Below are 24,593 nucleotides of genomic sequence, written 5' to 3'. Positions count from 1 at the left end.
CATGTAAAAGTGGGAATCTTGGTTTTGTTGACGGACGGTAATGATCCAATCTGAGCACTTGACTAGTTTGACACACTGACAGGTGGCCAATCAGTGTCCTTCACTCCGTTATCAGTCGGGCTGGATTCAGCCAATGGGCTCTATGGATGGGCCTCGATCGTCTTTCGGCTGTAGTCGGTCACTCGCCTTGCTTCACACCGATTCTGGTGATTTCCCGAACTCATCGGGTTCGGTAAAACGACTTCCTCGGAGCCGGGTTCGGGAAAGGAACGGGGACTAGGCATCCGGCTCGGAGAGTGGCCACCTTGCACGGTGCGAAAACGGGGTATTTGCGCTGGGGAGAGGCGTGGGGCCTCGTTCGGCGGGGGCTGCACGGAGGGACAGGCGGGGACAGACGAACCGACCGAGTCGGGCTGGATGCGCTGGACTCGGCCCGGAGCGCTGCGGTTCCAGCCAAGCACCATACCACAGCCCAAGACAGAAAGACGAGACACGGACGTCGCTGTCTCCATTCCGGACTATAACACCCTTTATTCTTTTTATAACGGGTCTATACTGTAGAGGAGAACAGGTGAGCTCACTGCCCGTCTAGACTGCAGCTGTCAAGCTATTTCAGTCCGGACCGACTGGTTTTGGGAGAACGAACGGACCGACTGCTGGACTCAGCTTGGACCGGGTCCTGGAGAGTCCAGGGCGGGTTGTGGAGCTCGGATCGACCGCTGACGGCCTGCCATCATGGGCAACGTGCCCACGGCCAAGAAGGGGAGCGAGATGGAGAGTGGTGGGTAACGGTGTCGCTCAGAAGGATCAGTCTACCTGTCTGTTCACGTCTCTCTAACTGTCTCTGTGGGGGGGACACCAGGCACCCATGAAGTGTTGAGGGAATAGGCTACTCTGGATATACAGTATTCTATGCATGCTTAAAATGGTGTAATACAAAGAAATCGATCAATCATCACATTTATTTTATAAAGTCCTTTTAATATCAGTAGTTGTCACAAAGAGCTTTCCAGATACCCAGACTAAAACACCCAAAGAGCAGGAAATACTGAGAGCAATATAGGCCTACACAGGCCTATTCATCTATAGGCCTACACGGGCCTATTCATCTATAGGCCTACACGGGCCTATTCATCTATAGCTTACTTCCATATAGCCACATTTGAGCATTCTAGAACAATACAGTTTTAGAACATTACAGTTTTAGAACAATACAGTTTTAGAACATTACAGTTTTAGAACAATACAGTTTTAGAACAATACAGTTTTAGAACATTACAGTTTTAGAACAATACAGTTCTAGAGCATTACAGTTCTAGAACAATACAGTTTTAGAACAATAAAGTTCTAGAACCTAGATGATCTTGTGAGCAGAGTTATTATTTATGAGTCTGATTGTGGACACATAGTCTATCACGCTAGGCTTATATCTGGTTGATGGATAAATAAAGTGACAGGTAGAAACGGAGATTATAGGCCATAATGTTCATGTTTGAATCCCAGATTTCCCCTTTTATATGCCTGTTGTTTGAATCCCAGATTGCCCCTTTTATATGCCTGATGTTTGAATCCCAGATTGCCCCTTTTATATGCCTGATGTTTGAATCCCAGATTGCCCCTTTTATATGCCTGGTGTTTGAATCCCAGATTGCCCCTTTTATATGCCTGATTGCCCCGCTGCCTTTAAACTACTACAAGTCTAGAAGTAGGCCTGATGTATTCGTTCAGGGAACAGTGTTGGAGTTGGATGTTGGCCAGTGTTCCAGACAGGTACAGTATGTTATCACCCAGCAGCACCAGCAGGACAGGGTGTCTTTTTGCAGGCCAGGTGTAAGAATGGCCACGTTGCTGTTAGATACCGTTACCAGGCGGCATGTCGGAGGCCCGGGCGCAGGCTGTAGAGCTGCAGGGCAGGTGGTGGTGGTGGGGCAGTTAGTAGAGGTGCTGACTAACAGACTGTAGACAGGAAGAGAGAGCAGTACACCCTTTCTAAAGCTCCCAGTCATTTCCTGTCTCCCTGAAGGACACGCTGGGATGCTGAAACATTGGTGCTGAAACCCAATCAATGACTAGCAGTGAGACTCTTGTTTTTATAGCCACAGGGGTAGTTAGGTTATAACAGTTTATAATAGTTAGGTTATAACAGTTTCTAATAGATAGGTTATAACAGTTTATAATAGTTAGGTTATAACAGTTTATAATAGTTAGGTTATAACAGTTTATAATAGTTAGCTTATAACAGTTTATAATAGTTAGCTTATAACAGTTTATAATAGTTCGTTTATAACAGTTTATAATAGTTAGGTTATAACAGTTTATAATAGTTAGGTTATAACAGTTTATAATAGTTCAGTTATAACAGTTTATAATTGTTAGGTTATAACAGTTTATAATAGTTAGGTTATAACAGTTTATAATAGTTAGGTTATAACAGTTTATAATAGTTCAGTTATAACAGTTTATAATTGTTAGGTTATAACAGTTTATAATAGTTAGGTTATAACAGTTTATAATAGTTCAGTTATAACAGTTTATAATTGTTAGGTTATAACAGTTTATAATAGTAGGTTATAACAGTTTATAATAGTTAGGTTATAACAGTTTATAATTGTTAGGTTATAACAGTTTATAATAGTTAGGTTATAACAGTTTATAATAGGTTGTAACAGTTTATAATAGTTAGGTTATAACAGTTTATAATAGTTAGGTTATAACAGTTTATAATAGTTGCTTAATAGTTGCTTAATAGTTGCTCTTTCCTGAGCCAACTGTATAGTAGAGGATACTGTATAGTGGAGGATACTGTATAGTGAGGATACTGTATAGTGGAGGATATTGTATAGTGGAGGATACTGTATAGTAGAGGATACTGTATAGTAGAGGATACTGCATAGTGGAGGATACTGCATAGTGAGGATACTGTATAGTGGAGGATATTGTATAGTGGAGGATACTGTATAGTGGAGGATACTGTATAGTGGAGGATACGGTATAGTGGAGGATACTGTATAGTGGAGGATACTGTATAGTGAGGATACGGTATAGTGGAGGATACTGTATAGTGGAGGATACTGTATAGTGAGGATACTGTATAATAGAGGATACTGTATAGTGGAGGATACTGTATAGTGGAGGATATTGTATAGTGGAGGATACTGTATAGTGAGGATACTGTATAGTGGAGGATACTGTATAGTGAGGATACTGTATAGTGGAGGATACTGTATAGTGGAGGATACTGTATAGTGAGGATACTGTATAGTGGAGGATACTGTATATTGAGGATACTGTATAGTGGAGGATACTGTATAGTGGAGGATACTGTATAGTGAGGATACTGTGTAGTGGAGGATACTGCATAGTGGAGGATACTGTATAGTGGAGGATACTGTATAGTGAGGATACTGTATAGTGGAGGATACGGTATAGTGGAGGATACTGTATAGTGGAGGATACTGTATAGTGGAGGATACTGTATAGTGTAGAATACTGTATAGTGTAGGATACTGTATAGTGAGGATACTGTATAATGTAGGATACTGTATAGTGGAGGATACTGTATAGTGAGGATACTGCATAGTAGAGGATACTGTATAGTGAGGATACTGTATAGTGTAGGATACTGTTTAGTGAGGATACTGTATAGTGTAGGATACTGTATAGTGGAGGATACTGTATAGTGGAGGATACTGTGTGGTGGAGGATGCTGTATAGTGAGGATACTGTATAATGTAGGATACTGTATAATGTAGGATACTGTATAGTGGAGGATACTGTATAGTGGAGGATACTGTATAGTGGAGGATACTGTGTGGTGAAGGATACTGTATAGTGAGGATACTGTATAGTGAGGATACTGTATAGTGGAGGATACTGTGTAGTGGAGGATACTGTAGAGTGTAGGATACTGTATAGTGGAGGATACGGTACAGTGGAGGATACTGTAGAGTGTAGGATACTGTATAGTGGAGGATACTGTATAGTGGAGGATACTGTATAGTGGAGGATACTGTATAGTGAGGATACTGTATAGTGGAGGATACTGTATAGTGGAGGATACTGTATAGTAGAGGATACTGTATAGTAGAGGATACTGTATAGTGAGGATACTGTATAGTGAGGATACTGTATAGTGAGGATACTGTATAGTGAGGATACTGTGTAGTGGAGGATACTGTATAGTGAGGATACTGTATAGTGAGGATACTGTATAGTGGAGGATAATGTATAGTGAGGATACTGTATAGTGAGGATACTGTATAGTGGAGGATACTGTATAGTGGAGGATACTGTATAGTGTAGGATACTGTATAGTGGAGGATACTGTATAGTGGAGGATACTGTATAGTGAGGATACTGTATAGTGGAGGATACTGTATAGTGGAGGATACACATGGAGGATACTGTATAGTGAGGATACTGTATAGTGGAGGATACTGTATAGTGTAGGATACTGTATAGTGGAGGATACTGTATAGTGGAGGATACTGTATAGTGGATGATACACATGGAGGATACTGTATAGTGAGGATACTGTATAGTGGAGGATACTGTATAGTGTAGGATACTGTATAGTGGAGGATACTATATAGTGGAGGATACTGTATAGTGGAGGATACTGTATAGTGAGGATACTGTATAGTGGAGGATACTGTATAGTGAGGATACTGTATAGTGAGGATACTGTATAGTGGAGGAAACTGTATAGTGGAGGATACTGTATAGTGAGGATACTGTATAGTGGGGGATACTGTATAGTGGAGGATACTGTATAGTGAGGATACTGTATAATGTAGGATACTGTATAGTGGAGGATACTGTATTGTGAGGATACTGTATAGTGGAGGATACTGTATAGTGTAGGATACTTTATAGTGGAGGATACTGTATAGTGGGGGATACTGTATAGTGGAGGATACCGTATAGTGGAGGGTACACATGGAGGATACCGTATAGTGGAGGATACTGTATAGTGAGGATACTGTATAGTGGAGGATACGGTATAGTGGAGGATACTGTATAGTGGAGGATACTGTATAGTGGAGGATACTGTAGAGTGTAGAATACTGTATAGTGTAGGATACTGTATAGTGAGGATACTGTATAGTGGAGGATACTGTATAGTGGAGGATACTGTATAGTGAGGATACTGTATAGTGAGGATACCGTATAGTGGAGGATACTGTATAGTGGAGGATACTGTATAGTGGAGGATACCGTATAGTGGAGGGTACACATGGAGGATACCGTATAGTGGAGGATACTGTATAGTGGAGGATACTGTATTATTGAGGATACTGTATAGTGGAGGATACTGTATAGTGGAGGATACGGTATAGTGGAGGATACTGTATAGTGGAGGATACTGTATAGTGGAGGATACTGTATAGTGGAGGATACTGTATAGTGGAGGATACTGTGTGTGTCTGTCTGTCTATGAACCGTGAGATGTGACCATGTGCTGTCATGCTCATTTCTCCAAACCAGTTGTTCTGTGTTTTCGTACACCTGCATAGCAGAGTTGGGTACACATGGAGGATACCGTATAGGGGAGGGTACACATGGAGGATACCGTATAGTGGAGGGTACACATGGAGGATACCGTATAGTGGAGGGTACACATGGAGGATACTGTATAGTGGAGGGTACACATGGAGGATACTGTATAGTGGAGGGTACACATGGAGGATACTGTATAGTGGAGGGTACACATGGAGGATACTGTATAGTGAAGGGTACACATGGAGGATACTGTATAGTGGAGGATACTGTATAGTGGAGGGTACACATGGAGGATACCGTATAGTGGAGGGTACACATGGAGGATACCGTATAGTGGAGGGTACACATGGAGGATACTGTATAGTGGAGGGTACACATGGAGGATACCGTATAGTGGAGGGTACACATGGAGGATACCGTATAGTGGAGGGTACACATGGAGGATACTGTATAGTGGAGGGTACACATGGAGGATACTGTATAGTGGAGGTTACACATGGAGGATACTGTATAGTGGAGGGTACACATGTCACGCTGTGTTTTAAAATGTTTTATTTAACCTTTATTTAACTGGACAAGTCAGTTATTTACAATGACTGTGTGTGTGTGTGTGACTGTGTGTGTGTGTGACTGTGCGTGCATGTGAGTGTGTGTGTGTGTGTGTGTGTGTGTGTGTGTGTGTGTGTGTGTGTGTGTGTGTGTGTGTGTGTGTGTGTGTGTGTGTGTGTGTGTGTGTGTGTGTGTGTGTGTGTGTGACCGTGTGTGTGTGTGACTGTGTGTGTGTGTGTGTGTGTGTGTGTGACAGTTAGATGTAGCAGTAGGTCACTAATGAGACTGTGTCCTGTTGTCCAGGTGTCACCTTGTTACTGACACACACACACACACACACACACACACACACACACACACACACACACACACACACACACACACACACACACACACACACTGGAGCTGAGCGAGAGAGAGAGAAAGCGAGAGAAAGAGGGCGGGACAGAGTGTGTGATGTTTACAGTACATTTTTTGGTTTATTTCATTTTTGTTTATTATCTATTTTACTTGCTTTGGCAATGTTAACATATGTTTCCCATGCCAATCAAGCCCTTTTGAATTGAGACAGACAGACAGACAGACAGACAGACAGACAGACAGGCAGGCAGGCAGGCAGACAGGCAGACAGACAGACAGACAGACAGACAGACAGACAGACAGACAGACAGACAGACAAAGAAAGAAATAGTAGAAATATATGTTGTGTGTTTTGGTCTCACTGAGAGTCACACACTGTTGGACAAACACACACACACATACAGGTGTACAGGCTCCTCTCAAGGACAAATTGATAACCGTCTGTGTGTGTGTGTGTGTGTGTGTGTGTGTGTGTGTGTGTGTGTGTGTGTGTGTGTGTGTGTGTGTGTGTGTGTGTGTGTGTGTGTGTGTGTGTGTGTGTGTGTGTGTGTGTGTGTGTGTGTTCAACAGTGAAGGAGTTCCTGGTTAAAGCCAAAGAGGACTTTCTCAAGAAGTGGGAGAACCCTGCACAGGTGAGTTATCTGAGGAATCAGATAGTTATATGTATGTGTGTGTGTGAGAGAGAGAGACAGAGAGACTTATTTCCCTCAGATTACACAGATCCACAAAGAATTCGAAAACCAACCCAATTTTGATAAACTCCGAAAACTACTGGGTGAAATACCACAGTGTGCCATCATAGCAGCAAGATGTGTGACCTGTTGCCACAAGAAAAGGTCAACCAGTGAAGAACAAACACCATTGTAAATACAACCCATATTATTGTTTATTTATTTTCCCTTTTGTACTTTAACTATTTGTACATCGTTACAACACTATATATAGACGTAATTTGACATTTGAAATGCCTTTATTCTTTTGGATCTTTTGTGAGTGTAATGTTTATTGTTAATTTTTATTGTTTATTTCACCTTTGTATATTATCTATTTCACTTGCTTTGGCAATGTTAACATACAGTGGGGCAAAAAAGTATTTAGTCAGTCACCAATTGTGCAAGTTCTCCCACTACTGTGAAGCATGGGGGTGGAAACATCATGCTTTGGGGCTGTTTTTCTGCAAAGGGACCAGGACGACTGATCCGTGTAAAGGACACAATGAATGGGGCCATGTATCGTGAAATTTTGAGTGAAAACCTCCTTCCATCAGCAAGGGCATTGAAGATGAAACGTGGCTGGGTCTTTCAGCATGACAATGATCCCAAACACACCACCCGGGCAACGAAGGAGTGGCTTCGTAAGAAGCATTTCAAGGTCCTGGAGTGGCCTAGCCAGTCTCCAGATCTCAACCCCATAGAAATTCTTTGGATGGAGTTGAAAGTCCGTGTTGCCCAGCAATGGAGGATTGGGCCAAAATACCAGCAACAGTGTGTGAAAACCTTGTGAAGACTTACAGAAAATGTTTGACCTCTGTCATTGCCAACAAAGGGTATATAACAAAGTATTGAGATAAACTTTTGTTATTGACCAAATACTTATTTTCCACCATAATTTGCAAATAAATTCATTAAAAATCCTACAATGTGATTTTCTGGATTTTTTTTCTCATTTTGTCTGTTATAGTTGAAGTGTACCTATGATGAAAATTACAGGCCTCTCTCATCTTTTTAAGTGGGAGAACTTGCACAATTGGTGGCTGACTAAATACTTTTTTTGCCCCACTGTATATAAATAAAGCCAATGAAGCCCTTAAGTTGAAATGTACATTGAGTTGAGAGAGAAACTGGATAATTGATTCTTGTCATATCTGAATAAGGAAATTCTGCTCGTGTGGCAATACTTGAATGTGGAAGACTGCGCCCGCCTGCCCACCCACCCGTGTGTGTTACTGCGCCTGACCGCCCACCCGCCCGTGTGTGTTACTGCGCCTGACCGCCCACCCGCCCGTGTGTGTTACTGCGCCCGCCTGCCCACCCACCCGTGTGTGTTACTGCGCCTGACCGCCCACCCGCCCGCCCGTGTGTGTTACTGCGCCTGCCTGACCGCCCACCCGTGTGTGTTACTGCGCCCGCCTGCCCACCCGCCCGCCCTGTTACTGCGCCCGCCTGCCCGCCCGCCCGCCCGTGTTACTGCGCCTGCCTGACCGCCCACCCCCCGTGTTACTGCGCCCGCCTGCCCACCCGCCCGTGTGTGTTACTGCGCCTGCCTGCCCGTGTTACTGCGCCCGCCTGCCCGCCCACCCGTGTGTGTTACTGCGCCCGCCTGCCCGCCCACCCGTGTGTGTTACTGCGCCTGCCTGCCCGCGTTACTGCGCCTGCCCGCCCACCCGCCCGTGTGTGTGTTACTGCGCACGCCTGCCCGCCCACCCACCCGTGTGTGTGTTACTGCGCACGCCTGCCTGCCTGCCCACCCGTGTGTGTGTTACTGCGCCCGCCTGCCCACCCACCCGTGTGTGTTACTGCGCACGCCTGCCCGCCCACCCGTGTGTGTGTTACTGCGCCCGCCCACCCGCCCGTGTGTGTGTTACTGCTCCCGCCCGCCTGCCTGCCCACCCGTGTGTGTTACTGCGCCCGCCCACCCGCCCGTGTGTGTGTTACTGCGCCCGCCCACCCGCCCGTGTGTGTGTTACTGCGCCCACCCACCCGCCCGTGTGTGTGTTACTGCGCCTGCCCACCCACCCGCCCGTGTGTGTGTTACTGCGCCTGCCCACCCACCCGCCCGTGTGTGTGTTACTGCGCCTGCCCGCCCACCCGCCCGTGTGTGTGTTACTGTGCCTGCCCACCCACCCGCCCGTGTGTGTGTTACTGCGCACGCCTGCCCGCCCACCCACCCGTGTGTGTTTTAGATGACATTCTCATTCTCTCCCTATCATTCCTAAGCCGATGATGATCAGGCGATGATGATCAACTCCTATTACACACACACACTCTCTCTGTAACCATTTCTCTGTGGCCCTCTTCTCCTCAGAACACAGCGAATCTGGATCAGTTTGAGCGGTTGAAAACTCTGGGTACGGGTTCGTTTGGCCGCGTCATGCTGGTCAAGCACAAAGAGACCGGGCAACACTTTGCCATGAAGATCCTCAACAAGCAGAAGGTCAGCAGGGCTCCAGGGGTTAGAGGTCAGAGGTTAGGGAAGTTTCAAAAGTGTACCATCACACTCTTCCAAAGTTCAGTTTGAGCGTAAAGCCCATGAATCCAGATAAGTTCAAAAGTGTTAGGACAGTGTTTCCCAGTGTAACGGATGTGAAATGGCTAGCTAGTTAGCGGTGGTGCGCGCTAATAGCGTTTCAATCGGTGACGTCACTCGCTTTGAGACCTTGAAGTAGTGGTTCCCCTTGCTCTGCAAGGGCCGCGGCTTCAAGGTCTCGAAGCGAGTGACATCAACGATTGAAACGCTATTAGCGCGCACCACCGCTAACTAGCTAGCCATTTCACATCCGTTACACCAGTCCTGGTCCTGGGGATCCCAGAGGGCTGCACATTTCTGGTTTAGCTCTACCACGACACACCTGATTAATTTAATCAAGGCTTGATGAGGTGTTTATTTTAATCAGGTGTGTTAGTGTTAGGCCAAAACAACAACGTGCACCTGGATTGGGAAACACTGATTTAGAGGGTCAGAGGTTAGGAGTTAGAGGCTCTGGGTAGAAGTTGGCTGTAGTCAAATTGACAGATTTAGGATCAGCTTACCTCATTTTAATGTATATTCTAAATATACACTTATTTAATTTATTGAACAGATCGAGAGAGACAGAATGAGGGGAAAGATGGAGGAAGGATGAGGGGAAAGAGAGAGAGGTTAAGTCAAAGGGCAGTAAGCAGTAAGATTCATGTGTGTTGCAGTCTGTGACATTACCTCTACACCCTTCCTTGTCGCTCTCTCTGTCTCTCTCTCTTTCTCCTCTCTCTCCCTGTCTCTCTCTCACTCTCTCTTTCTCTCTCTCTGTCTCACTCTCTGTCTCTCTGTCTCTCTCTCTCTTTCTCTCTCTCTCTCTGTCTCTTTCTCTCTGTCTCACCCTCTGTCTCTCTCTCTCTTTCTCCCTGTCTCTCTGTCTCTTTCTCTCTGTCTCACTCTCTGTCTCTCTTTCTCTCTCTCTCTCTCTGTCTCTTTCTCTCTGTCTCACTCTCTGTCTCTCTCTCTCTTTCTCTCTCTCTCTCTCTGTCTCACTCTCTGTCTCTTTGTCTCTCTCTCTCTTTCTCCCTGTCTCTCTGTCTCTTTCTCTCTGTCTCACTCTCTGTCTCTCTGTCTCTCTCTCTCTTTCTCTCTCTCTCTCTCTGTCTCACTCTGTCTCTCTCTCTCTGTCTCTCTGTCTCTCTGTCTCTCTTTCTCTCTCTCTCTCTCTGTCTCTTTCTCTCTCTCTGTCTCTCTCTGTCTCTGTCTCTGTCTCTCAGGTTGTAAAGCTGAAACAGATAGAACATACTCTGAATGAGAAGCGTATTCTAACGGCTGTCAGCTTCCCTTTCCTGGTACAAGTAGAGTACTCCTTCAAGGTACACACTGTCTCTGTGTGTGTGTGTGTACAAGTAGAGTACTCCTTCAAGGTACACACTGTCTGTGTGTGTGTGTGTACAAGTAGAGTACTCCTTCAAGGTACACACTGTCTCTGTGTGTGTGTATAAGTAGAGTACTCCTTCAAGGTACACACTGTCTCTGTGTGTGTGCATGTGTGTGTGTGTACCAAACATTAGGAACACTTTCCTAATATTGACTTGCACCCCCCCCCCCCCCCCCCCTTTGCCCTCAGAACAGCCTCAATTCATAGGGCATGGACTCTACAAGGTGTCGAAAGAGTTCCACAGGGATGCTGGCCCATGTTGACTCCAATGTTTCAGGGCATGGACTCTACAAGGTGTCGAAAGCGTTCCACAGGGATGCTGGCTCATGTTGACTCCAATGCTTCAGGGCATGGACTCTACAAGGTGTCGAAAGCGTTCCACAGGGATGCTGGCCCATGTTGACTCCAATGCTTCAGGGCATGGACTCTACAAGGTGTCGAAAGAGTTCCACAGGGATGCTGGCCCATGTTGACTCCAATGCTTCAGGGCATGGACTCTACAAGGTGTTGAAAGAGTTCCACAGGGATGCTGGCCCATGTTGACTCCAATGCTTCCCACAGTCAAGTTGGCAGGATGTCCTTTGGGTGGTGGACCATTCTTGATACACACAGGAAACTGTTGAGCGTGAAAAACCCAGCAGCGTTGCAGTTCTTGACACAACGGTGCGCCCGGCACCTACTACCATACCTACTACCATACCCCAATACCCACTACCATACCCCATACCTACTAGCATACCCCATACCTACTACCATACCCCCTACCATACCCCAATACCTACTACCATACCTACTACCATACCTACTACCATACCCCCTACCATACCCCAATACCTACTACCATACCTACTACCATACCTACTACCACACCCCAATACCTAATACCATACCCCATACCTACTACCATACCCCCTACCATACCCCAATACCTAATACCATACCCCATACCTACTACCATACCCCCTACCATACCCCAATACCTACTACCATACCCCAATACCTACTACCATACCCCCTACCATACCCCATACCTACTACCATACCCCAATACCTACTACCATACCCCAATACCTACTACCATACCTCACACCTACTACCATACCCCAATACCTACTACCATACCCCATACCTACTACCATACCCCATACCTACTACCATACCCCATACCTACTACCATACCCCAATACCTACTACCATACCCCAATACCTACTACCATACCCCAATACCTACTATCATACCCCAATACCCACTACCATACCCCATTCCTACTACCATACCCCAATACCTACTACCATACCCTAATACCTACTACCATACCCCACACCTACTACCATACCCCATACCTACTACCATACCCCATACCTACTACCATACCCCATACCTACTACCACACCTACTACCATACCCCATACCTACTACCATACCTACTACCATACCCCATACCTACTACCATACCTACTACCATACCCCATACCTACTTCCATACCTACTACCATACCCAATACCTACTACCATACCCCATACCTACTACCACACCTACTACCATACCCCATACCTACTACCACACCTACTACCATACCCCATACCTACTACCACACCTACTACCATACCCCATACCCACTACCATACCTACTACCATACCCCATACCTACTACCATACCCCATACCTACTACCACACCTACTACCATACCCCATACCTACTACCATACCCCATACCTACTACCACACCTACTACCATACCCCATACCTACTACCATACCCCATACCTACTACCATACCCCATACCTACTACCATACCCCAAACCTACTACCACACCTACTACCATACCTACTACCATACCCCATACCTACTACCACACCTACTACCATACCTCCTACCATACCCCATACCTACTACCACACCTACTACCATACCTCCTACCATACCCCATACCTACTACCACACCCACTACCATATCTACTACCATACCCCATACCTACTACCATACCCCATACCTACTACCATACCCCAAACCTACTACCACACCTACTACCATACCTACTACCATACCCCATACCGACTACCATACCCCATACCTACTACCATACCCCATACCTACTACCACACCTACTACCATACCTCCTACCATACCCCATACCTACTACCATACCCCATACCTACTACCATACCCCAAACCTACTACCACACCTACTACCATACCTACTACCATACCCCATACCTACTACCATACCCCATAACTACTACCATACCTACTACCATACCCCATACCTACTACCACACCTACTACCATACCTCCTACCATACCCCATACCTACTACCATATCTACTACCATACCTACTACCATACCCCAATACCTACTACCATACCCTAATACCTACTACCATACCCCACACCTACTACCATACCCCATACCTACTACCATACCCCATACCTACTACCATACCCCATACCTACTACCACACCTACTACCATACCCCATACCTACTACCATACCCCATACCTACTACCATACCTACTACCATACCCCATACCTACTACCACACCTACTACCATACCCCATACCTACTACCATACCCCATACCTACTACCACACCTACTACCATACCCCATACCTACTACCACACCTACTACCATACCCCATACCTACTACCATACCCCATACCTACTACCACACCTACTACCATACCCCATACCTACTACCATACCCCATACCTACTACCACACCTACTACCATACCCCATACCTACTACCATACCCCATACCTACTACCACACCTACTACCATACCCCATACCTACTACCATACCCCATACCTACTACCACACCTACTACCATACCCCATACCTACTACCATACCCCATACCTACTACCACACCTACTACCATACCCCATACCTACTACCATACCCCATACCTACTACCATACCCCAAACCTACTACCACACCTACTACCATACCCCATACCTACTACCACACCTACTACCATACCTCCTACCATACCCCATACCTACTACCACACCTACTACCATACCTCCTACCATACCCCATACCTACTACCACACCCACTACCATATCTACTACCATACCCCATACCTACTACCATACCCCATACCTACTACCATACCCCAAACCTACTACCACACCTACTACCATACCTACTACCATACCCCATACCGACTACCATACCCCATACCTACTACCATACCCCATACCTACTACCACACCTACTACCATACCTCCTACCATACCCCATACCTACTACCATACCCCATAACTACTACCATACCTACTACCATACCCCATACCTACTACCACACCTACTACCATACCTCCTACCATACCCCATACCTACTACCATATCTACTACCATACCTACTACCATACCCCATACCTACTACCATACCTACTACCATACCCCATACCTACTACCATACCCCATACCTACTACCATACCTACTACCATACCCCATACCTACTACCATACCCCATACCTACTACCATACCTACTACCATACCCCATACCTACTACCACACCTACTACCATACCCCATACCTACTACCACACCTACTACCATACCCCATACCTACTACCACACCTACTACCATACCCCATACCTACTACCATACCTACTACCATACCTCCTACCACACCTACTACCATACCTACTACCATTCCCCATACCTACTACCATACCCCATACCTACTACCATACCCCAAACCTACTACCACACCTACTACCATACCTACTACCATACCCCATACCGACTACCATACCCCATACCTACTACCACACCTACTACCATACCTCCTACCATACCCCATACCTACTACCATACCCCATACCTACTACCATACCCCAAACCTACTACCACACCTACTACCATACCTACTACCATACCCCATACCTACTACCATACCCCATAACTACTACCATACCTACTACCATACCCCATACCTACTACCATACCCCATACCTACTACCACACCCCATAACTACTACCACACCTACTACCACACCTACTACCATACCCCATACCTACTACCACACCTACTACCATACCCCATACCCACTACCATACCTACTACCATACCCCATACCTACTACCATACCCCATACCTACTACCACACCTACTACCATACCTCATACCTACTACCATACCCCATACCTACTACCACACCTACTACCATACCTCCTACCATACCCCATACCTACTACCATACCCCATACCTACTACCATACCCCATAACTACTACCATACCTACTACCATACCCCATACCTACTACCACACCTCCTACCATACCCCATACCTACTACCATACCCCATAACTACTACCACACCTACTACCATACCTACTACCATACCCCATACCTACTACCACACCTACTACCATACCTACTACCATACCCCATACCTACTACCACACCTACTACCATACCTACTACCATACCCCATACCTACTACCATACCCCATACCTACTACCATACCTACTACCATACCCCATACCTACTACCATACCTACTACCATACCCCATACCTACTACCATATCTACTACCATACCTACTACCATACCCCATACCTACTACCATACCTACTACCATACCTACTACCATACCCCATACCTACTACCATACCTCCTACCATACCCCATACCTACTACCACACCTACTACCATACCTACTACCATACCCCATACCTACTACCATACCCCAAACCTACTACCACACCTACTACCATACCTACTACCATACCCCATACCGACTACCATACCCCATACCTACTACCATACCCATACCTACTACCACACCTACTACCATACCTTCTAGCATACCCCATACCTACTACCATACCCCATACCTACTACCATACCCCAAACCTACTACCACACCTACTACCATACCCCATACCTACTACCATACCCCAAAACTACTACCATACCTACTACCATACCCCATACCTACTACCACACCTACTACCATACCTCCTACCATACCCCATACCTACTACCATACCCCATAACTACTACCACACCTACTACCATACCTACTACCATACCCCATACCTACTACCACACCTACTACCATACCTACTACCATACCCCATACCTACTAACACACCTACTACCATACCCCATACCTACTACCATATCTACTACCATACCCCATACCTACTACCATATCTACTACCATACCCCATACCTACTACCATACCTACTACCATACCCCATACCTACTACCATATCTACTACCATACCCCATACCTACTACCATACCTACTACCATACCCCATACCTACTACCATACCTACTACCATACCTACTACCATACCCCATACCTACTACCACACCTACTACCATACCCCATGCCTACTACCACACCTACTACCATACCCCATACCTACTACCGCACCTACTACCATACCCCATACCTACTACCATACCTACTACCATACCTACTACCATACCCCATACCTACTACCATATCTACTACCATACCTACTACCATACCCCATACCTACTACCATACCTACTACCATACCCCATACCTACTACCATATCTACTACCATACCTACTACCATACCCCATACCTACTACCATACCTACTACCATACCCCATACCTACTACCATACCTACTACCATACCCCATACCTACTACCATATCTACTACCATACCTACTACCATACCCCATACCTACTACCATATCTACTACCATACCTACTACCATACCTACTACCATACCCCATACCTACTACCATACCTACTACCATACCCCATACCTACTACCACACCTACTACCATACCCCATACCTACTACCACACCTACTACCATACCCCATACCTACTACCACACCTACTACCATACCCCATACCTACTACCATACCTACTACCATACCTACTACCATACCCCATACCTACTACCATACCTACTACCATACCCCATACCTACTACCACACCTACTACCATACCCCATACCTACTACCACACCTACTACCATACCCCATACCTACTACCACACCTACTACCATACCCCATACCCCATACCTACTACCACACCTACTACCATACCCCCTACCATACCCCATACCTACTACCACACCTACTACCATACCCCATACCTACTACCACACCCCCTACCATACCGCCTACCATACCCTGTTCAAAGACACTGATATATTTTGTCTTGCCCATTAACCCTCCGGATGGCACACATACACAATCCATGTCTCAAGGCTCAAAGATCCTTCTTTAACCTGTCTCCTCCCCTTCATCTACACTGACTGTAGTGGATTTAACAAGTGACATCAATAAGGGATCATAACTTTCACATGGACTCACCTGGTCAGTCTATGTCATGGAAAGAGCAGGTGTTCTTAGTGTTTTGTACACTCAGTGTGTGTGTGTGTGTGTGTGTGTGTGTGTGTGTGTGTATCAGTAACAGATCCTGTCTGTTCTGCAGGACAACACTAACCTGTACATGGTGATGGAGTATGTACCGGGTGGAGAGATGTTCTCTCATCTACGACGAATCGGCAGGTTCAGGTACGTCTACACATCAGTGCTGAGCAGTCTGAAATCCCACTCAATGCTCACAGAGCGGTCTGGCGCTCACGTCCTCGCTCACAGAGCGGTCCGGCGCTCACGTCCTTGCTCACAGAGCGGTCCGGCGCTCACGTCCTCGCTCACAAAGCGGTCCCGCGCTCACGTCCTCGCTCACAGAGCGGTCCCACGCTCACGTCCTCGCTCACAGAGCGGTCCGGCGCTCACGTCCTCGCTCACAGAGCGGTCCGGCGCTCACGTCCTCGCTCACAGAGCGGTCCGGCGCTCACGTCCTCGCTCACAGAGCGGTCCCGCGCTCACGTCCTCGCTCACAGAGCGGTCCCGCGCTCACGTCCTCGCTCACAGAGCGGTCCGGCGCTCACGTCCTCGCTCACAGAGCGGTCCGACGCTCACGTCCTCGCTCACAGAGCGGTCCGGCGCTCACGTCCTCGCTCACAGAGCGGTCTGGCGCTCACGTCCTCGCTCACGGAGCGGTCCGACGCTCATGTCCTCGCTCACGGAGCGGTCAGGCGCTCACGTCCTCGCTCACAGAGCGGTCCGGCGCTCACGTCCTCGCTCACAGAGCGGTTCGGCGCTCACGTCCTCGCTCACAGAGCGGTCCGGCGCTCAACGTCCTTTCCCTCGCTAAAAATCACTCACACGACTACCGCTCCAAATTCACTCCAATCATTTTGTATAAAAAGATCATCTAAAAAACTCCTCATCTACTTTTGTGACTTGGTACCGTTTGGTTTTGAAGCAGGCTGTCTTAAGGAGCTTCAACATTTCAACATCCTGTCACATGCTATTGAACCGTGCTGATGCTATGCCTCTGCTGTGTTAAAAACAACAGTCTTTTTCTCTCATTTATTGACGATCAGATACTTCAGTCGGCTCTGTTGTCCTCACATGTATCAGTTGATAAGTTAACACTGTTACAAACTTAGACTCCTGTTTTTTTAACAATAGCCTAAATAGACATCTCCTGTAGACATCTCCTGTAAACATCTCCTGTAGACATCTCCTGTAAACATCTCCTGTAGACATCTCCTGTAGACATCTCCTGTAAACATCTCCTGTAGACATCTCCTGTAAACATCTCCTGTAGACATCTCCTGTAAACATCTCCTGTAGACATCTCCTGTAGACATCTCCTGTATACATCTCCTGTAAACATCTCCTGTAGACATCTCCTGTAAACATCTCCTGTAAACATCTCCTGTAAACATCTCCTTTAGACATCTCCTGTAAACATCTCCTGTAGACATCTCCTGTAAACATATCCTGTAAACATCTCCTGTAAACTTCTCCTGTAGACATCTCCAGTAGACATCTCCTGTAAACATCTCCTGTAAACATCTCCTGTAAACATCTCCTGTAAACATCTCCTGTAGACATCTCCTGTAAACATCTGTAAACATCTCCTGTAGACATCTCCTGTAAACATCTCCTGTAGACATCTCCTGTAAACATCTCCTGTAAACATCTCCTGTAAACATCTCCTGTAGACATCTCTTGTAAACATCTCCTGTAGACATCTCCTGTAAACATCTCCTGTAGACATCTCCTGTAGACATCTCTTGTAAACATATCCTGTAGACATCTCCGGTGCTGCTGCATGGGTTCATTTGTTGTCTTACAGTCTGTTACACAGGCTGTGACCTATTTCTTGGTTGACTCATATCAACATCTCTGCATGTGGGGTAGGCTAAAGAAATACAACAGAATAGGCCTAATTAAAAGAGCAGTGATGATGAAATGCTAAATGCTAAAGTGCTGGGCAGAGCATATGACTGGAGCTGGTGGCTGAGAGGCCGACACTCCAAACATTTTATAATCTGCTCCTCGCTCCACTACAGCTCCACTCCACTCACATCCTCTGCTACACACACACACGCACACACACACACACACACACACACACACACACACACACACACACACACACACACACACACACACACACACACACACACACACACACACACACACACACATGCTACTGGATTGGGCTAGATTGTAGATTCTATCCAAATTCTATGTAATAGAATAGAATCAAGTTGATCCTCCTTTATTCTATTCTACTGTGTTCTATTTAGTTACTGTAGTACTGTCATCTATTCTACTGTGTTCTATTTAGTTACTGTATTACTGTCATCTATTCTACTGTGTTCTATTTAGTTACTGTATTACTGTCATCTATTCTACTGTGTTCTATTTAGTTACTGTAGTACTGTCATCTATTCTACTGTGTTCTAGTTAGTTACTGTAGTACTGTCATCTATTCTACTGTGTTCTATTTAGTTACTGTAGTACTGTCATCTATTCTACTGTGTTCTATTTAGTTACTGTAGTACTGTCATCTATTCTACTGTGTTCTATTTAGTTACTGTAGTAGTGTCATCTATTCTACTGTCATCTATTTAGTTACTGTAGTACTGTCATCTATTCTACTGTCATCTATTTAGTTACTGTAGTACTGTCATCTATTCTACTGTCATCTATTTAGTTACTGTAGTACTGTCATCTATTCTACTGTATTCTATTTAGTTACTGTAGTACTGTCATCTATTCTACTGTATTCTATTTAGTTACTGTATTACTGTCATATATTCTACTGTATTCTATTTAGTTACTGTAGTACTGTCATCTATTCTACTGTATTCTATTTAGTTACTGTAGTACTGTCATCTATTCTACTGTGTTCTATTTAGTTACTGTATTACTGTCATCTATTCTACTGTGTTCTATTTAGTTACTGTAGTACTGTCATCTATTCTACTGTGTTCTATTTAGTTACTGTATTACTGTCATCTATTCTACTGTGTTCTATTTAGTTACTGTAGTACTGTCATCTATTCTACTGTGTTCTATTTAGTTACTGTAGTACTGTCATCTATTCTACTGTGTTCTATTTAGTTACTGTAGTACTGTCATCTATTCTACTGTGTTCTATTTAGTTACTGTAGTACTGTCATCTATTCTACTGTATTCTATTTAGTTACTGTAGTACTGTCATCTATTCTACTGTGTTCTATTTAGTTACTGTAGTACTGTCATCTATTCTACTGTGTTCTATTTAGTTACTGTAGTACTGTCATCTATTCTACTGTGTTATGTTTAGTTACTGTAGTACTGTCATCTATTCTACTGTGTTCTATTTAGTTACTGTAGTACTGTCATCTATTCTACTGTATTCTATTTAGTTACTGTAGTACTGTCATCTATTCTACTGTGTTCTATTTAGTTACTGTAGTACTGTCATCTATTCTACTGTGTTCTGTTTAGTTACTGTAGTACTGTCATCTATTCTACTGTGTTCTATTTAGTTACTGTAGTACTGTCATCTATTCTACTGTATTATGTTTAGTTTCTGTTGTACTGTCATCTATTCTACTGTTGTTGTCTTCTCTGCTTATTTGCTTATGCATCTGTCTCTCTCTCTCCCTTCCTCTCGCTCTCGTGTAGTGAGCCTCATGCTCGGTTCTACGCGGCTCAGATTGTCCTCACCTTTGAGTACCTGCACGCCCTGGACCTCATCTACCGAGACCTGAAACCGGAGAACCTGCTCATAGACCAGCAGGGCTACATACAGGTGACATAGCATGACATACAGCTACCTACAGGTGACATAGGACGATATAGAGCTGCATACAGGTGACATAGGATGACGTAAAGCTACATACAGGTCATTTAACCTGATGTAGGGCTATGAACAGGTGACATAAACCGACATAAGGCTATGTACGGGCTACACACATTAGGTTGTAATATTTTTATTTAGGATGCTGTAGACGGGACAAAACCGAGGCGGGGAATCAAAGGATTGTTGACAACATGTCAACTATATTTCCTCTCCAAGTCTTTATTGAAAAAAGACAAATGTGCACAACAAGCACTTGTTGTTTCTCAAATACAGAGCATTCAGAAGGTATTCAGACCCCTTGACTTTTCCAACATTTTGTTACGTTACAGCCTTGTTCTAAAATGAATTAAATCGTTTTTTCCCCTCATCAATCGACACACATTACCCCATAATGACAAAGCAAAAACAGGTTTTTAGTTAAAAAAAAAAAAAACTTAAATATCACATTTGCATAAGTATTCAGACCCTTTACTCAGGACTTTGTTGAAACACCTTTGGCAGTGATTACAGCCTTGAGTCTTCTTGGGTATGACGCTACAAGCTTGGCACACCTGTATTTGGGGAGTTTCTCCCATTCTTCTCTGCAGATCCTCTCAAGCACTGTCAGGTTGGATGGGGAGTCTCGCTGCACAGATATTTTCAGGTTTCTCCGGAGATGTTCAATCGGGTTCAAGTCTGGGCTCTGGCTGGATCACTCAAGGACATTCAGAGACTAGTTGGCTTGGCTGTGCGCTTAGGGTAGCTGTCCTGTTGGAAGGTGAACCTTCGCCCCAGTTTGTGGTCCTGAGCACTCTGGAGCAGGTTTTCATCAAGCTTCTGTCTGTGCTCCGTTCATCTTTCCCTCAACCCTGACTAGTCTCCCAGTCCCTGCTGCTGAAAAACATCCCCACAGCATGATGCTGCCACCACCATGCTTCACCGTAGGGATAGTGCCAGGTTTCCTCCAGATATGATGCTTGGCATTCAGGCCAAATAGTTCAATCTTGGTTTCATCAGACCAGAGAATCTTGTTTCTCATGGTCTGAGAGTCTTTAGGTGCCTTTTGGGAAAACTCCAAGCGGGCTGTCATGTGCCTTTTACTGAGGAGTGACACAGCATTCTGCAGCGATACGACATCCCATCTGGTTTGCGCTTAGTGGGACTATCATTTGTTTTTCAACAGGACAATGAACCAAAACACACCTCCAGCATGTGAAAGGGATATTTGACCAAGAAGGAGAGTGATGGAGTGCTGTATCAGATGACCTGGGCTCCACAATCACCAGACCTCGACCCAATTGAGATGGTTTGGGATGAGTTGGAACGCAGAGTGAAGGAAAAGCAGCCAACAAACGCTCAGCAAATGTGGGAACTCCTTTAAGAAAAGCATTCCTCATGAAGCTGGTTGAGAGAATGCCAAGAGTGTGCAAAGCTGTGATCAAGGCAAAGGGTGGCTACTTGGAAGAATCTAAAATATATTTTGATTTGTTTAACACTTTTTTTGGTTACTACATGATTCCATTTGTGTTATTTCATAGTTTTATTATTTTATTATTTATTATTCTACAATGTATAAAGTAGTACAAATCCTTGAATGAGTAGGTGTGTCCAAACTTTTGACTGGTATTGTATGCAAATACTGTATGTAAATAAGGTTTTTATTTTTTATGAATTTGCAAATAAATGCTAAACCTTCTCACTTTGTCACTATGGGGTATTATGTATAGATTGATGATGAACCTTTTTATTTAATCCATTTTAGAAAAAGGTCAAGGGATCTGAATACTTTTCCAATGCACTGTATAGTTACATCGTTACAGTTGTTGGTTAACTAGCTAGCGGATTTTAGCCATATTAGCATAGACGTGACGAGCGAAAACACTTCAAAACAAGACATGGTATCAATAACAAGATAACACTAGTTGAAACGAACCACCTACTGTTTCCCACGTGGCAGGTTCTTGTCATTGTTGCTTTCTGGCCGTTCAGAATCACAACAACACAAGGACTTCTGCCCCACCAATCGTTTTTGTGACGTTGTCAGCTAACCCGTCTATGGAATAAACCCCTTCCTGTGTTTGCAAACATTGGCGCAACGAGGGCGATGCGCGCAAGTGGGAGTTCTTATTGAACGGCAGCAACAAAAAAAACTTTATTTACATGTTGCTTATGAGTGAATTTCACACTACTTTTGGATTACAATTAGATTTTAAGGCTCGTATGAATTTCCTGCCTAATATAATGTTTGTGTCATCATCGCAAATCAACTGCATTATACTTTAAAAACACTTCAGCTTCAACCGGTAAAATGGCTCTTTGGGTAGCTTTAGCTACAGCCGATATCAATGAGTGTTAGCATTCTAGCTAAGAACTGCTGCATCTAAAATATTTATTTTGCAGAGATCACAACCAAATATGATCTTAGTGACTGTTCAAGCAAGAATCAAAACATCATTGTAAGCATATGAGAACCCCCCAAAAGTTAATTTGTTTAGAAGTATTAAAAACTTAAATCAAAGCTATGTTGAATGGGCGCAGATGGCTTTCTCACTGCCGCCAAGAGTTTTGCGCATCTGTGCGTGACGTCGGTGTGTCGCGTCCTGGAAATGGTTCTATTACATGCGCCTACTGTATATGTCTGTGTACCTGGCTCTACAACAGTGGTTTATAGCGCAGTCTCTGCTTCCCCCTAGTGGGAAACAGTGGTACTGCAGATTCCTCTGTAGCTACTATTAAACTACTGCGTAACTGCTGCTATGGGTTGTATTTTCAATGGTCTCTCTCTCGCTCAGGTGACAGATTTTGGTTTTGCTAAGCGTGTGAAAGGTCGAACCTGGACGCTGTGTGGAACCCCAGAGTACCTGGCCCCAGAGATCATCCTCAGCAAGGTGAGCCGCAAATGGAGGCCCAGTGGCTTAGGGGTGGGTTTCTGTGCAACTACTTCAATGGAACCAAAATGGAGGAGGCAGCTGTCCCTGAGGCATTACTTTACTACAGACCTCAGTTACTTTCTCTACCTCCAAACCTCAATGTAACACTCAACATGTTAAATCTCTCTCCCTCTTTACCTCCCTCCCTCCCTCCCTCCCTCTCCCCCTCCCTCCCCCTCCCTCCTTTCTCCCTCTCCCACTCCCCTAATTCCCCCCTTCTTCCCTCCCTCCTCCCCTCCCTCCCCCTCCCCTTCCCTCCTCCCTTCCTCTCCAGGGGTATAACAAGGCAGTAGACTGGTGGGCGTTGGGTGTGTTGGTCTATGAGATGGCGGCCGGTTATCCTCCCTTCTTCGCTGACCAGCCCATACAAATTTACGAAAAGATCGTCTCTGGGAAGGTGAGCTGGGCTGCTGTAACGGACACAAGTATGTGCCGTAAGATCACTCCATAGCTAGCTTTAAATGTT

At 45.1% G+C, this 24,593-nt stretch overlaps 1 protein-coding gene across 2 annotated transcripts; it reads left to right on the top strand.

Annotated features, from left to right (window-relative positions):
- On the top strand, positions 1-24,593 carry LOC129843343 (cAMP-dependent protein kinase catalytic subunit alpha-like). Of its 2 annotated transcripts, none has more exons than XM_055911986.1 (8): positions 1-781; positions 6,982-7,043; positions 9,436-9,564; positions 10,863-10,961; positions 17,493-17,575; positions 21,041-21,167; positions 23,990-24,085; positions 24,402-24,593. In XM_055911986.1, exons 1-8 carry the CDS (start codon positions 736-738, stop codon positions 24,576-24,578), a joined length of 819 nt encoding a protein of 272 aa, XP_055767961.1. In that variant the 5' UTR covers positions 1-735; the 3' UTR covers positions 24,579-24,593. The 2 variants fall into 2 exon arrangements, with proteins under 2 accessions (XP_055767961.1, XP_055767962.1); XM_055911987.1 differs by having other exon boundaries at positions 595-781; positions 6,987-7,043.

This window comes from Salvelinus fontinalis, unplaced genomic scaffold, assembly GCF_029448725.1.
Source record: "Salvelinus fontinalis isolate EN_2023a unplaced genomic scaffold, ASM2944872v1 scaffold_0120, whole genome shotgun sequence".
Lineage (NCBI taxonomy): Eukaryota > Metazoa > Chordata > Actinopteri > Salmoniformes > Salmonidae > Salvelinus > Salvelinus fontinalis.
Note: the sequence above shows the minus strand (reverse complement) of the source record. Positions and strands in the feature narration are given on the sequence as shown.